The 16520-nt window shown below is 41.8% G+C and overlaps 1 protein-coding gene across 1 annotated transcript in view; it reads left to right on the top strand.

Moving 5' to 3' along the window:
• Nucleotides 1–16520, top strand: part of PKDCC (protein kinase domain containing, cytoplasmic) — an 80517-nt gene that overhangs the window by 43773 nt on the left and 20224 nt on the right. The window contains exons 2-5 of the mRNA XM_069768583.1: nt 423–545; nt 2815–3086; nt 7287–7366; nt 9202–9309. Coding sequence (XP_069624684.1) covers nt 423–545; nt 2815–3086; nt 7287–7366; nt 9202–9309 — 583 coding nt within the window. The remainder of the gene's footprint in view (nt 1–422; nt 546–2814; nt 3087–7286; nt 7367–9201; nt 9310–16520) is intronic.

Raw genomic sequence — 16520 nt, forward strand, 5'->3', positions numbered from 1 at the left:
TGGGCATGCACTGATTTTTTTCTTCCGACAGACTCTGCCAGAGGAAATAATTGAACATGTTCACGGCCCCATAGACTATATTGGTCCGATTGCAATCCGATATTTTATCGGTTCTCATTAGGACCAAAAATGCACTCGCCTGCACCTGCCCTAATATTCTATTTGAAGTCATCCATTGGGTCTCTTATTCAGGTACATATAAGATGAATAATATTGAGATCCAGTGGATTACTTTCACCAGCTGATTTGGAAGTGACAAATTTAGCAGAAACACCTTTCATCGATGTTTGAACTAGAGGTTTAAGATATTTATTAAAAGTAATTGGTGCACAAGTTGTCACACCTGTATACAATATACACGTTTTGCTATTGCTCCCCTGAAATACAGATTGATCTCATCTGATTGTATTGTGATTTTTCAGCTTTATGGATATTGTTACCAAGACAGCAACGACATATCTGACACCCTGACAACCATCATTGAACTGGGTTCCCCTCTAGAGATGATTCAGCTTTTACAATCCTCTTGGGAGGACAGATTCCGGGTAAGTGAACGGTTTAATTTGATTCTAAAAAAGATTCCCTTTTCTTTTATTGTAACAAAAAAAAATTCTTCAGAGTTCCTACATTGCAAAAAGAAATCTCAGGAAAAGATTTAATGTAATAATTTCATTCATCCATTCGAAAAGGGATGCACATAGCCAACTGCAGGAGATATCACATTTTCCACAAGGTAATAGACTGCATGAATTACAGCACTCCTACAGGACAGATGAAGTATTACAGTTGGTTAGTAAAGATTTGACTACATTGCTGTAGATTTGCTAGTCTTCTCTTTAATTATCTCCTGCTGATAGAACACTGTTTTATCAAAACTATAGCAAGCAGCATAGTAAAGGATCGTTGGTGTGCTAATCAGGTAGCAAGAACGTGGCGGCAGTGTCAAGAAGAAAAGACTAGTTTACTTTTGCCGAAAGCTTTATGTAATGGCAACTGGAAATAGGAGTGTGCTGGTTTTGTGTTATTTCCAGTTATATTTATCAAGCTAAATATGCCCGAATTTTTGTCAAACTTGCAGCAAAGCGCTGTCTTTCATAACCTGCACCGTTTTTATTATTATTTTATTATATTTAGTGTTTTAGGCCCTTTTTACAACTTGTCAGACTGTGGATCATGACCTCGTCGAAAAGAGATGTGATTTACCAGGGAAGGGGCATGGCCTAAAGTTCAGCACAGTGCTCCTAAAATGTGCCAGATTTATCGAACAGTATACATTTGATGCATTTTAAGACTGTCTGGTCAAAGTTGGCAATCTTTAAGATTTAGACAGCACTGACAAATAAGCCCAAATCTGTTGCGCACATGACGTTATCCTGTTTTCCCACAATGCATTACTTTTTGTATTGTGCTTGCTTATGAATAATAATGTAGCCTAAAAATATAAAAGAGAGCATAGTATATAAATGGTTATTCCCCAAATATATAGAAATGCTGAGAGGTATGATATATAGAGGGGCTGAGAGGTGTGATATATAGAGAGGCTGAGAGGTATGATATATAGAGAGGCTGAGAGGTGAAATATGCTGGAGAATATTACTGTTATAGAGAGGCTGAAAGAGGACATGTTCTGCAGGATGGGGCTGTGCATAGAGGGACTGAGAGGAGAGATATATTGCAGGATGGGGCTGTGTTTAGAGGGGTTGAGAGAAGTTATATATAGCAAGTTGGGGCTGTGTGTAGATGGGGCTGAAAAGATTTACATACTGCTGAATGGAGCAGTGTATAGTGGGGCTGAGATGAGTGACATACTTCAGTATGGAGCTGTAGATAAAACAATGGAAAGGAGTGATATACTGCAGAAAGGGGCTGTGCATAGAGGGACTGAGAGGAGAGATATACTGCAGGATGGGGCTGTGTTTAGAGGGGTTGAGAGAAGTTATATATAGCAAGTTGGGGCTGTGTATAGATGGGGCTGAAAAGATTTACCGGTATATACTGCAGGATGGAGCAGTGTATAGTGGGGCTGCAAGTAGTGATACAGTATAATGCAGAATGAGGCTGTATATAGGGGGCTGAGATGAGTGATATACTGCAGTATGGAGCTGTAGATAAAATAACTGAAAGGAATGATATACTGCAGGATGTGTCTGTAAGTAGAGGGGCTGAGAGGAGTGACATTCTGCAGAATGGGGCCGTATATAGAGGAACTGAGAGGAGTTGGAGCTGTTTGTTGCCTGCTGCTGAGAGTTCAGTGATGTGAAATTGTAAATGTTCTTCTGTTGATGCACCATACTGCATTTGCAGTTTCACATTATTCACTTCTCAGCAGCAGACAAAAAACAGCACTCTTCACTGCATAGTAATTACAAATTCTACTGTGGAGAAGGGCAGGAGAGTTGAGCTCTTCTATAAAGCAGCTAATAATTCTGTTAAGCCACACTGCAGCTATAGTGATGTAGATGGAAGAAGGTAAAATCAGTCAGGCAGGGTACTTCTACAATAGCAGAGAATGCATAGAAACATATGGTGAATGCTACCTTTAGAATATCAGGAGCACAGAGAAGAGGGGGAGGATCTGCAGCACTGAAGAGAAGCAAGGTGATGCTGGGAAATGTATCTTTGGCAGATACAGAGGGGCAAAGCGAGATGAAAAAATACACAAAGGTACAATGACGAAACATTATGTGAGGCTTAGTCAAGACCAACAATACCACAATAAGTATGTCTTCACTGTTCACTGTGCTTTGTGGAAAGTAAAGCGATTGTGAGATAGCGCTGTGATCCTGTTCATTTCCACAATGTTGCATATTGCAGATTTGCCTCAGCTTAGTACGACTGCTGCATTACCTCGCCCATTCCCCGCTTGGCTCCATAACATTACTGGATTTCCGTCCTCGTCAGTTTGTGATCGTTGATGGTGAACTGAAAGTGACTGACTTAGATGATGCGAGCATGGAGGAGACACCTTGTACAAGCCATGAGAACTGCTTTATGGAATTCCCTGCCAGGAACTTTACACTTCAATGTTCTGTTGATAGCAAATGTCAAAACATGAATGAGAAGCGGAACCTCTACAATGCCTACAGGTAAGAGGCCACGTGTATGGCCACAGCAAGATGTCTTCAAGAAGGGACTGGCTGGGAATCTTTCCAGGAAACCTCCTGTATGTCATGTTTCTCATAATAATATTTCTTAGATAGATAGATAGATAGATAGATAGATAGATAGATAGATAGATAGATAGATAGATAGATAGATAATAGATATATAATAGATAGATAGATAGATAGATAATAGGTAGATAATATAGATAGATGATAGATAGATAATATAGATAGATAATATAGATAGATAATGGGTGTTTTCACATTTTTAGTAGTTAATGTGTGATTGTGAAATAGATTTTTCTAAGGCAGGTTAGATTTTTTCTCTTTCCTTCTTTGTGTTCTAGATGTAGAGGACATTTGGAATCCGCTGTTGACCTTACATAGTTTACTTCATGATTAACACACGACCCGGTGAACTTTCCTTTACTTGTCCTTTTAATCTGCTGTGTTTTCCCAATCCCCTTTGAACTTACAGAAGCCGTCCTTGTTGCGGCTAAATCCGTGCTCCTAAGTCAGAGGGTTTGTGGCCAGAATCCTCGCTCTTCCTTTCAACAGACAGCGAGCGTGTGATAATTTATGACACTTTGCATTAGGACAAGGTTGATGATTTCAACAAGCTAAAAGGCCATGATGAAAATGAACTGCAGCAAATGGACTCCTTGTGGAAACTCTTTATTCGTCGCAACCCAACCGCTAGTAAACAGATTATAGGGGTACTTGGCAAGTCATGGCATATCAAAACTCTGGCCCAACTCGTAAACTTTCTTTCAAAGGGATACGAGGCTGGAGGCAACAATAGGCCGAGGCTTTCATTTAAAAGCGCTGGGAGACCTTTAACAAAAACTAAGTAAAAAAAAGTTCTTGGAACTTATATATATATATTATATTCACTTTGTAAACACTCCTAAATAATTGTGGAAAAATGACCCGCGATGGGTAAAATAACTTTATAACTTTTGTACAGTATTTGCCAAAGTCTACAAAACTATGCTACAAACTATAGTTAAAAATGTTCAAAAATTCAAGAAATGCTTGAAAAGCAATTCCATAATGTAGTTTTATTACCAAGATCTTCTATTAGTTATTCAGAGTGACTACTAAGAATGTCTTTGGAGGACCCGACATCTCTGTGCATCTATGTATGTTTCAGGAGCTCAGCAGTGTTACCTTCATGCACTTCACTGTTCTATGTGTGGCAGATAAAGGCGTCATCTGAGACTATGGGCCTAAGATCTAACAGGCATGTAGTTGTCACCTGTCTGTTGTGCCCCCAGACTGCTCCTGACAGGTATTCAGGAGCAGTTGGGTGCAGAGCAGCAGCTTTTCTTGTGTGAATGCCAGGGCCATGCTGATTGACAGCTGTCTCCCCACTGTCTAACTGCGGGGAGCCAGCTGTCAATCAGCATGACATCAGCAGTCACGCCCCATCAGCAGAGCAGCCCAGAAGAGAAAGAGCTGCTCTGTTGATGTGGAGCAGCTCAATTGCCAGCAGGAGTGGTCAATGACACAGGCAGATAGTCAGTTTTTAGGCCCATAGTAAAAGCCAATAGTCCCCTTTAAATTGGCTTCAGCAGAAGCCTCTCCCCTTTTTCCTGTCTGCAATAGGACAAAGCTAACCATATTGTATATAAGGCCAAGGTATATATAAGTAGCTGATTCCCGCCAATTATTACTGTAAGTGTTCCATACTGATGACACATACCAGAAAGGAGCCTACAGGTGGTTACTGTGGGCAGGTAATGTCTTCTGTGTGAGAAAAAGAGAAAACAGGAGGTGACATTGAATGGCAAACACTGATTGCACTGGGAAAGAGAAAAATAGAACTATTACTTTGTGACATTTTAGCAGCCAGATAAGAGGTTTCTTCCAAAAATTAACCAAAATCCCTTTAAATTCATGAAAAGGTCCAGATTCATTATTTGCATTTTTTAAGTTATTTTTTTTTTGTCTTCATATAATCATTGGATTTTGCACCAAAAATATCAAAAACTGTCACGGGGAGCCTTGGAAGACTAAGGCTGGTTACCCCTGCCCCTGCGATATCCCTCAGACTAGGGGAAACCCTGTCTGTCCCTCTCCCAGAATTTACACTAATGATGTGCTTGTCTGGGCCGCCAGGCCTGACCCTGACTCCTGTTTCAGCCCTATGCTGAAACCACCACCCGCCACCCAGTGAAGAGACCACATACCAATCCACACAGAAAGCACAGACAGGGAAAACTAAAAATGCACCACGCCGCAGGCACACAGGAAAACACAATAATGTGCACTGGGCAAAACAAATACAAATATAGGAAGGAGAAATGTAACGAAGGATCATACACCACCAGATACGATATTTTCCTCCAAGACCACCACTCCAGACGAGGCACAAGCTATAATCGGCAACACCCAAAGTCCAGCAGGACCAGCACGACTATTTAAAGGCCGTGGGCGTGACCCAGCCTCCAACCCGAGTACTAGCTAGATTAACCCCGGGCAACCTGGATCAAGTCTAGCCGGTGCAACTGAGCGTATAGTGGACGAATGTGGAATTACCGCTGTCTGTCGGACGCCCTGGTATGAATAACGTCCGACATGACAAAAACTCAGTGTTTAATTTTTGTAATTACTTTTTTAGTCTTTTCAAATAAAAAGATCATTTTAATAACAATCACAATGTCACATATTCTCCAACGGCTGAAATAAAAAAAAATTGTCAGTTTTTATACTCCACTAGTTTACAAATTTTGTTACATTTAGAAGGGTAATCATTTTTGGATGAGGCTATTTTCACATTGTGTTTTATCGTCACGTCAGTGTTTCCTTCGAAGCTTAGATCTGGAAAATGGGATTTGGGCGTATGTGTTGACGGGCCATTAACTGTAATGACGCAGACGGGGTCACTATATGCTCTTTCAGACATCATTTTAGGCTATATTGTCCTATTTGAGTCTGCGATGTCATGGGGCCCACCTGAAATAGGTGAATAAGTCCGAAAATGATGTCTGATAGATCGCACGGTGACTCCATCTACAATTTTACAGTCAATGGACACATCATGGCTTACACTGAATGCCATTTTCCAGGGCTTAAAAGGGTATTCTCAACTCCAAGATCCAATCCCAATATGTAGTAGGTGTAATAATAATAATATTAGCAAATACATCCAATACAATAAACTAATAAACTAATAAAATGTAGTATAGTTCTTCTAGTATAGTTCTTCTAATTCGCTATGTCTCTATGCTCATGTGCAGGCATTGCAGGACCTTAGGTATCCATGGATATGACCACTGATAGAGCAACTGTTAGCTAGTTGCTAGTGGTCGTAACCATGGATATCTAAGGTCCTGCAATGCCTGGAAAGAGAAATAGCGAATCTGAAGAACTATACTACATTTCTAATTGGAGGTATTTTCTAACATTAATATTACACCTACTACATATTGGGATAGGAATACCTCTTTAAGCTTTGATGGAGCCACAGACACAAGAGTAAAATGCAGAATGCACCCGGTCCTAGGCTCAAACAACAACTCATAGCCAAAACTTTGCCAAAAATGCAAAACAAGCAAAAAATAGACAAAAGCAAGTAAAGTTACCTTTAAAAAAGGTGTAAATTAGATAATGAATAAGTTGTAAATGAAAAGCATCACTATTAGCACCATTAGTAATCCAGAAAAAAAAGCAATGATGAATTGACCCCCAAATCTTTTTTTTTTCCAGAAAAGTCATCCGTTTTTGCTCCCTTGTTCTCTGATTTATATGTGTTTTGCTTGTGTGTTTATAATTTCCATATCCTTCTCCAAGATTTCTGGTCCCAGTAGCCACAAACTCTGTAGCTGCGGAAAATACCCCAAAAAGCAAACGTCTTCCATTGGTGATCCAAGTGCCGTAAATTTTCTCCAAGTACCAGACATCCCTACAAACAGCCGCAATCCTCTAAGCTCCGGAGCGGGCTGCTGTGTTAATAGGGCCTTCACAGGTGATTACAAGGCAGCTTTGTGTCCTGCCGGCCCTGGGTTACGGTCACTTATGTATTTCTTCTCTCGTTATGACATAGGACCATGTTTCCCGGAGAGTTTAGCCTTTTACTGCCTGTTGGAATTTTATCGTGAGCTCTTAAACTGTAAGTTGTAAATCTGTATAAATTTTATTATATTAATAAATGTGGATTTTTTTTTATTTTTTTTTTAGGTTTTTCTTCACTTACCTTCTCCCTCACAGCGCACCGTCTTCTCTCAGGCCATTGTTGGACGCGATAGTGAATGCAACAGGTGGGTGCAGGACTGAGATGGAAGCATTGTTACATTTAGGAGGGCGGCATTTATAATATTGGGGTCTTCTTATGCAGCCAAGTGGCCTTTGGACCCCATCCAACTCGGCACCTCTAATAGCAAAGCCCATAAGGAGTAATAAAATGAAGCCTGGTTTGTTGTGCCAAGTGTAGAGTCTAATGGTGAGGGGCATCATACATTGTGAGTAGGGGTGAGCGGCAGGGCCGGACTGGCTATCTGGCAATTCTGGCAGATGCCAGAAGGGCCTGTCTGGTCATGGGCTGCCTTGTCTGCTATGTTGTTAACAGAATCGGTGTTCTCAAGATACCCATACTGTTAAGAGTTGTGATGGAGCACAAAGTCGCTGACTCCGCCACTTACCCCAACAGGCCACGGGTATCACTAGAAATATTGGTCTTGTAGAAAATCTTCCTGTCCTCCATCCAGGGTAATATTAGTAATATATCCCATCTGGTTCATGGGGACGGGGACAACATGGGCCTGTGTGATTTCAAAGGCCAGGGCTAAATTTCAGCCCCAGTCCATACCTGGTGAGCGGACCCAGGGATATTCGGATTTGACCAAACTTTAGTGCAATGTTTGGTTCAGGTACCAGAACACTACCCGAACTTGAACCTGAGCCCCATAGGAGTCAATGGCAACCAAACTTTGGTGCTGTAAAAGGTCTCCATCTCTCTCCACATCCGAACTACAAACGCTACAATGGGCTTCCTGGAGATGTCCGTGTTCGGAGTTCAGCATCGGACAGTTTGGGTTCACTCCTCTCTAATGGTGAGCTGTACGATTGTAAGGTTAATAATGCATCCACCATGGGAGGTCTAATCTCCAGGACCCCTACGGACACAGTGCCGACCATGTGCACCCCATCATAAGTGAATGACTATGTCCCCAGTGTGGTGACTCTCTGCTTCTGCTGATCATTGGGGGTCGGCCTCTGAGATTACGATGGTCTACTGTAAAGCGGATCTGTCACAAAACAAACTATATTCATTATTTCTCCTTATCGTAATTAGGCAAAATTGCAAAGTGTTTGTATAGATTAAAAATCCTCAAGAACAGAAGAATTTTTATTGTTATTGCTTACTGCTCATTCGCCCACCTCTGCAGTCTATCAGAAGTGGACAGTTCCCTACGAAGGCTCTTTGCCTGCATAGAAAACCTATCCGTAACTGTAACCGATGCCCTGGCACTCCTCTGATGCTGCATAGGCAAAACCGCCTCTACATTAGGCAGTGGAAATTGAATAGTTCCAGCCTCGACCCTTGCGCAAACCGTCAACCATCAGGAGCGCACCGACCCCTGGAAGCATTAAGCCAGGAGACAAGAAAGCGATGCGCTCCTGAAAGCAATCATCAGAATAACCCTCTGAAAAAGATTTCTTGGACCTGATGATACAAGTGTACTCACAACGAAAAATCCGTATCAGAATGGTTGTTTAATGCTTTTTGAAAGTTTTTTTTTTTACTGATATTAAAGTTAAACATTTTACGGACTTCTAAAATGCTCATCTTAATATCAGGATTGTGCAGCCATTCTGACCTGAGTAAGTACATCAGCTGATGTAGAAAACGCACACCCACTAATGGATTTCTTTTACCCTATATATGGTGCGCAGCCTTTTATAAATATGCCAGAGACATTTTACACCTATAATTTAGCCTATTCCCATTACTAATATGTTGCCCCCCCCTCCATTTATTATTATTATTATTACTAGATCAATCCCTAAGAATATACTGAGACTGATTACATGGAATGCTGTGAATATAGAAGATACATGTAAATTTGTTTCTCTTCTCTTCCGTGTTTTCCAGGTGAACTTCGCTGGGGCATTGATGAAACCGCCGCACAGTTTGAAAAGGTCCTTTACTTATACAAGAGCGGCTTATATCTGTCAAATGTGACATATGTACCTAGAGCCGGTAAGGATTTACTCATTTCATTGTCCGCCGAGTGGAAGCTGTCGTCAGCGTGTCATTACGTCCGCCACAATACAAACATTCCATTGTAGGGAGTTTATATAGTAAAGGCAGACGGGAGGAAAGTATCCAGTTTATTATGGGCGCGCTGGTGGAAATTCAGCTTAATTAAAAGATAATTACAATTATCATAATGAGAAAAAATAAAGATGGTGAAAAATAAAAAAAATTATAATAAAAACAAATGTATATATAATGTAGTAAGTTAAAAGGATAGGTCCACATGATTACAGATCTGGTGTAAATGTCACTTTCATTTTTATTTGATAAGTTAATAGTACATGTGAAAATATACAAGCATACAAAACGACCACCGTCCCAATTAGGAATGGGTCAAAAAAATGATTATTAGAAACAAGCAAATAATGTGAGAAGTCTGAAACTTAAGGGGTTGTCCGGCCTTGGGGTACCAGTCTGCAGTCATTTTATCTGACAGCAGGCTTGTAAATTTTTATTATTATTATTATTATTATTATTATTATACATTTTTATAGCGCCATTTATTCCATGGCGCTTTACATGTGAATACGGGGCAAATATAGACAAATACATTAAACATGAGCAGATAACAAGGCACACGAGTACATAAGGAGGGAGGACCCTGCCCGCGAGGGCTCACAGTCTGCAGGGGGTGGGTGAGGATACACTAGGAGAGGGAAGAGCTGGCTGTGCGGCTGTTCAGTAGGTTGAGGATCACTGCAGGCTGTAGGCTTGTCGGAAGAGATGAGTCTTCAGGTTCTTTTGTAAATCCTCACATCGTGCGTCCTGATGGCTGTGAGGATTCGCCGGTGCGAATTGCATATATGCGGTCACAGGCCGACTAGACATACGCAGCCTCGACCAATGCAAGCGCATTGAATGAGGCCGGACACGTCTAGTTGGTATGTGGCTGGAAGTAGGCAAATCGCTCTGGAGAATCCTCACAGTGCCCAGTGATGTGAGTATTCACAATCTGCAGTCACAGAGTGTACTCCAAAGCCAGACAACCCCTTTAACTTTAACTAGTGTTTTTTAAAGGCCATACACATAGACGCACATGCATTTATTTGGAAATACTACTGATACAAAGGCATTTTATACATGGTTGTCTTTATCTATGGCGTTTTAAAAACACTAGTAAAAGTTAACTTAAGTTAAAACTGCGTTTTTTAATGCTAATTTAGGTGCGTTTTTGGTGCATTTTTTGGTGCGTTTTTTTTTCTCTTTTTCCAGGCTAATGTCCTTGGATTTTCAGCAGCAAAAACGCAGCAAATAATGATACCTGCATTTTTGCTGCATTTTTTTCAACACCCATTCAAGTCATTGGGTGAAAAAACGCAGCAAAAACGCTGAAAGAAGTGACATGCTCTATGTAAAAAAAAACGCAGCAAAGCACAAAATACTGATCAAACAAAAAACCAATGTGCGTGCATGAGATTTCTGAAATCTCATAGGCTTTGCTGGTACTGTAAAAAGTAGCTGAAAATTAGCATAAAAAAGCAGCAAAAATACGCAGCAAAAAAGTCCTGTGTGAACTTACCACATTATTTTCTTGCTTCTAAGACATGTGAAAATAAGAAACTTTGCAATATATTTATCAGAGAAATCTGCTTTTTTTGTCCTCCAGGACTGATCACTAGGGTTGAGCGACCTTTACTTTTATAGGATCGGGTCGGGTTTCACGAAACCCGACTTTTTCAAAAGTCGGGTCGAGTGAAATCGGCCGATCCTATAAAAAAGTCGGGGTCGGGGTCGGCCGAAACCCGAAACCCAATGCAGTGCATTGGGTTTCCATGGTTCCCAGGGTCTGAAGGAGAGGAAACTCTCCTTCAGGCCCTGCGATCCATATTTTAGTGTAAAATAAAGAATCAAAATAAAAAATATCGCAATACTTACCCTCTGACGCGCCCTGGTACTAACCGGGAACCTTCCTCCTTCGAATCAGTGCTTCCAGGAACTTGCGGTGACGTCGCGGTGTCGTCGCGGCTTGTGATTGGTCGCGCGGCCGCCCATGTGACCGCTCGCGCGACCAATCAGAAGCCGTGACGTCACCTCGACGTCACCGAAGGTCCTGCAAGCGCTGATTCTTAGGAAGGAAGGCTGCCGGAAAGAAGCAGGGCGCGTCCGAGGGTGAGTATATTCCTATTAGGTATATACTCACCCTCGGACGCGCCCTGCTTCTTTCCGACATCCTTCCTTCCTAAGAATCAGTGCTTGCAGGACCTTCGGTGACGTCGCGGTGACGTCACGGCTTCTGATTGGTCGCGCGAGCGGTCACATGGGCGGCCGCGCGACCAATCACAAGCCGCGACGTCACCGCGACGTCACCGCAAGTTCCTGGAAGCGCTGATTCGAAGGAGGAAGGTTCCCGGTTAGTACCAGGGCGCGTCAGAGGGTAAGTATTGCGATATTTTTTATTTTAATTCTTTATTTTACACTTAAATCTGAATTCCGATACCAATTCCCGATATCTTAAACATATCGGGAATCGGTATCGGAATTCCGATTCCAGATTCAAAAGATCGCCGACTTCATGGCCGACCCCACACAGTGGTCGGGTCGGGTTTCATGAAACCCGACCTTGCCAAAAGTCGGCGACTTTTGAAAATTTTCGACCCGTTTCGCTCAACCCTACTGATCACTAATTTTAAAAATTCTCAATTTCGGGGTAAAATCTGTATTCGATTAAGACAAATTTTTACATTGCTGAGATAGGAGATGGCAGCCACCTTAAAGTGTGTTTGTTTTTATCGTCATTTCATGCACGTGAAAATAAGCAACTCTGTGATGTATCTTAGGCTACTTTCACACTAGCGTCGGACTCGGCCCGTCACAATGCCTCGGGCTGAGGTTCCGACGCTAGCAGTGAATGCGCCGCACAACGGAGGCAGCAGATGCATTTTTCCTGCGCATCCGCTGCCCCATTGTAAGGTGCGGGGGGGTGAAGGCGGAGTGCCGGCCGCGCATGCGTGGTCAGAAAAAGCGGTCCATCGGCAGCAAAAAATGTTACATGTAACGTTTTTTGCTCCTGGCGGTCCGCCACAACACGGCGCAACCGTCGCACAATGGTTGCGACGTGTGTCAATGCGTCGCAATGCGTCGCTAATGTTAATCTATGGGGCAAAAACGCATCCTGCAAACAACTTTGCAGGATGCGTTTTTTTTCCCATAAACGACGCATTGCGACGTATTGCAAAAAACGCCAGTGTGAAAGTAGCCTTATAGGAGAAATCTGCTTCTTTCGCCTCCTGGACTGATCTTTGACTCTTAATTCCTGGGTAAAATCCATATTCAGTGAAGACAGATTTTCCCCTTACTGAGAGAGGAGATGACAGTTGGTGCTTTTAACATTCTATGGAGGAGGAGGAGCTAGAGGCGGAGCCAGACATTCTGCTGAAACGACACTTAGGCTATGTTCACACTTTGCGGATTTTGCTGCGGATCCGCAGCGGATTTGACCGCTGCGGATCCGCAGCAGTTTCCCATGAGTTTACATTACAATGTAAACCTATGGGAAACAAAAAACGCTGTGCACATGCTGCAGAAAAATCCGCGCGGAAACGCTGCGGATTACATTCCGCAGCATGTCACTTCTTTTCTGCGGATTTTCACCTGCTCCAATAGAAAACTGCAGATGAAAATCCGCAGAAGAAAACGCAGTAAAAACCGCGATAAATCCGCAGTAAAAACCGCAACGGGTTTTCACTGCGGATTTTGGAATTCTGCTGCGGAAAAATCCGCAGTGGAATCCGCAAAGTGTGAACATAGCCTTACGCTTCTCCATAGAACTTTATGAGCACCAATTGTCATTTCCTCCTCAGCGATGGTAAAATCTGTTTTCACCTATGACAGATTTTACCTGTGAATTGAGAATTTTTGAGAATGAAAGATCAGTCCAGGAGAAATTGATTTCATTGATAAGACATCTTACAAAGTTTCTTACTTTCATGTGTACTATTGATTTATGAAAATTAAAAAAATAATAAAATGACGGTTACTCTTTAAGGTTCTCATTTGAGGATCCTAGTGTTAGGCATTACATAGGAGAGAGGGGTGGGCCGTTGTGGAATTTTTATTGGGGTCCAGTTATCCTTCTGTGTGTCAAAATTACAAAAAAATTCTAATCAGAGGAAATTAAATGGCTTGTACTTAGGAGGACACGTCCCTTTTAAAGGCTGATTTATCCTCCCTCTAGTGTTTTCTTCTCATGTACCAAAGGAAGAAGAAAAAATAAATTAAAGCTAGCAAGTATAACATGTGGAGCAGTTGCCCTTCACGCGTCACCCCACTGTTTTCGATAGGAAAAAAGTGATTTCTTTGAACAACACCAAGTGCGAAAAGTGATATTAACAATTACTCTGAAAATCCAGTGAAACAGCATGTGAAGCCCAGCGTTCACATAAAACAAGGTTTAACAAGGTGAACCCTGATCGGGTTACAAAAAAATGTAGGTCTTTAAGCTTTCAAAATGTTTGAGTTGTAAAACGTTTATAGCGCTTTAAATTCTAATGTACTCGGAGCGTTGTTACAGCAGCAGCTCTGGCGCACTGTACGGAGCAGGCGCACTAGGCTGCAAATCTGCGGAACCGCCGATCCAAAGGGAGAGATTTAGGAGCCTATTGTTCGTTTTTCCTTTGTAATAAAGACATTGATGTGCCAAGCAGCGCAATATGATAAGTTTTATTTCTGGGACGCGGGAATGTTTTATTTCTATAATACTTTATTATTTTAGAAATTTCATATTGCTTTACCAATGTGAAATTTGGATAATATTTATGTATCTGCAAAGGAAACGTGTGCTTTATGGCAAATAAAATGAATAGGCGCTTAAAGGAATTGTCCACTTTATCCTTATTTTTAATAAAAGGGACAAGATTTGATGGCACTTTGTAATATATAAGTATTACAGGTTCTTCACCATTGTGATATACCACCTGCATGATAGCTCTCCTCTTATCAAAATGGCAGTTGATGGAGAAGCATGTCACCAAACCTGTCACAGGAGCGTCATGGTTGAAGATTTGAACCCTTGATTATGTGGTCAGCATCTCTACCACAACTAATGCACTTTTTCTTTGGTTATTTTAGTTCCGTTGACTTTGTTTCTGTCGGTTTTGGGTAACAGATGATTTTCATGTGCTCTATTTTTCTGTCCTATCAGCTTTTGGGTGCAGCTCTAAATACCTTACCCTACTGGTGATCCTGCTGGTGATAGACTTTGTTGGATTCATTCACTTTGCTGTAGTTTTTGTTGGTTGCAGTTGCTTTGTGTAGGATTTCTTTATTCTGTAAAGTGAACCTGTCAGCAGAATTTTGCTAAGTAAACTACAGCATTGTCAGGTTGGCGTTGTTACACTGATTAAAATGATACCTGGGGTGAAGAAATCTGTCTTCTGGTTCTTGTGTAATCAGTGTCAGAAATTTTCAGTTAATAAGATGCTCTTGCTCCGCCACAGGACTGTAGGCAGAGTCTTATTTTGGTGCTCTAGGCCAAAGAAATAAAGAAAAGACCTGCCCACAGGCCGCCCCAAAGCACAGTCTGTCTCTCTATATCTATGATGAAGAACATGTTTCTGTTTCTTGGTGGCGTGTAGGGAGGACTTTCCTTGGTTTCTCTGGCCTAGAGCACTAAGATAAGACTCTGCCTATGGTCCCAACCCAGAGAACAAACAACTCATTAACTGAAAACGTCTATCGCTGATTACACAAGAACCACAAGACGGATTTCTTCACTCCAGGTATAATTTAACCAGTCTAACAACGCCAACCTGACAATGCCTGTAGTTTACTTAGCAAAATCCTGCTGACAGGTTCACTTTAAGGAACTGTTACTGTAGTGATCCTAGGAGCTGCTGGGACATTCTGGGTAAGCCACCATTTAGTGGGGGGCGTCATTGTGTTACCTTAGGGTGCCAACCACTGCGGTCAGGCAGGAACAGACTAGGGTCAGAGAAGGGCTTTACCTAGCCTGGCCTACCTGTCAGGTTCAGGTATTTGTCTTCTGAGTTTGTACGTTACCTGTGTGAATGAGGTTAGGCAGTCATAACAAGGAGTTCTGAACAGTCTGCAAGGAAGTGGGAGGAGGAGAAGAAGGATCAGGAAGTGGAGGAGAAGAAGTAACAGGAAGAGTAGGAAGAGTTGGAAAACATGTAATACTCATATACTAGTAAATACCAAAAAAATCATGACCCCTGCACTTTTGGTAAAATAAAGGTAAAGTGAGCAAAAAAGTGTTCATAGATTAATATAGTCACTAGGAAGTGATAAACTACAGCCCTTCTTCAGAAACGAGGCTGTGATGAAGGGGCTGAATTTAAAGCCATATCTGTGTGTATACAGTGTTGATATTTTTCAGCCTTTGATAGTGCGATAAGGCTATTATCTGTCAAACGAACCCACTCACTAATTATAGTGAAGTGACTCTGCTGATCGCATCCCCGTCTACACAGCAAAGCTTAAAGTGACCTGCAGAAAACTGGAATTTACAACCTTCTGTGTGTGCAATAGTATTCAGCATAAAAAAATGATTTTTTTAATAGATAGTCTCAAAAATATTTAAAGGGAACCTGTCACCTGAATTTGGCGGGACCAGTTTTGGGTCATATGGGCGGAGTTTTCAGGTGTTTGATTCACCCTTTCCTTACCCGCCGGCTGCATGCTGGCCGAAATATTGGATTGAAGTTCATTCTCTGTCCTCCGTAGTACACGCCTGCGCAAAGCAAGATTACTAGTACAGGCGTGTACTACGGAGGACAGAGAATGAACTTCAATCCAATATTTCGGCCAGCATGCAGCCGGCGGGTAAGGAAAGGGTGAATCAAACACCTGAATACTCCGCCCATATGACCCAAAACTGGTCCCGCCAAATTCAGGTGACAGGTTCCCTTTAATTTTATAGATGCTTTAACATAACTTGGCTATTTTATTACAATTCCATTTAAAGCAGGTCTACAAGCTTACCCCTTACGGAAGTCTCAGAATATGTACAATCATCATTACCCAATGAACTTTCAGTTTTATGATCATTCCCTCATTTCCCTAATGGTTGTTGCATTTTTCTGTGGTGACCACCATGACCATCTTAAAGGGGTTCTATGAAATTAGAAAACTGTGACTATTTACTTTCACTACCAGGGCCACCTATGTTCATAGCCTGTGTGGGACATTGTAGCCCG

The sequence above is a fragment of the Ranitomeya imitator genome, chromosome 5 (genome assembly GCF_032444005.1).
Source record: "Ranitomeya imitator isolate aRanImi1 chromosome 5, aRanImi1.pri, whole genome shotgun sequence".
Classification (NCBI taxonomy): Eukaryota; Metazoa; Chordata; class Amphibia; order Anura; family Dendrobatidae; genus Ranitomeya; species Ranitomeya imitator.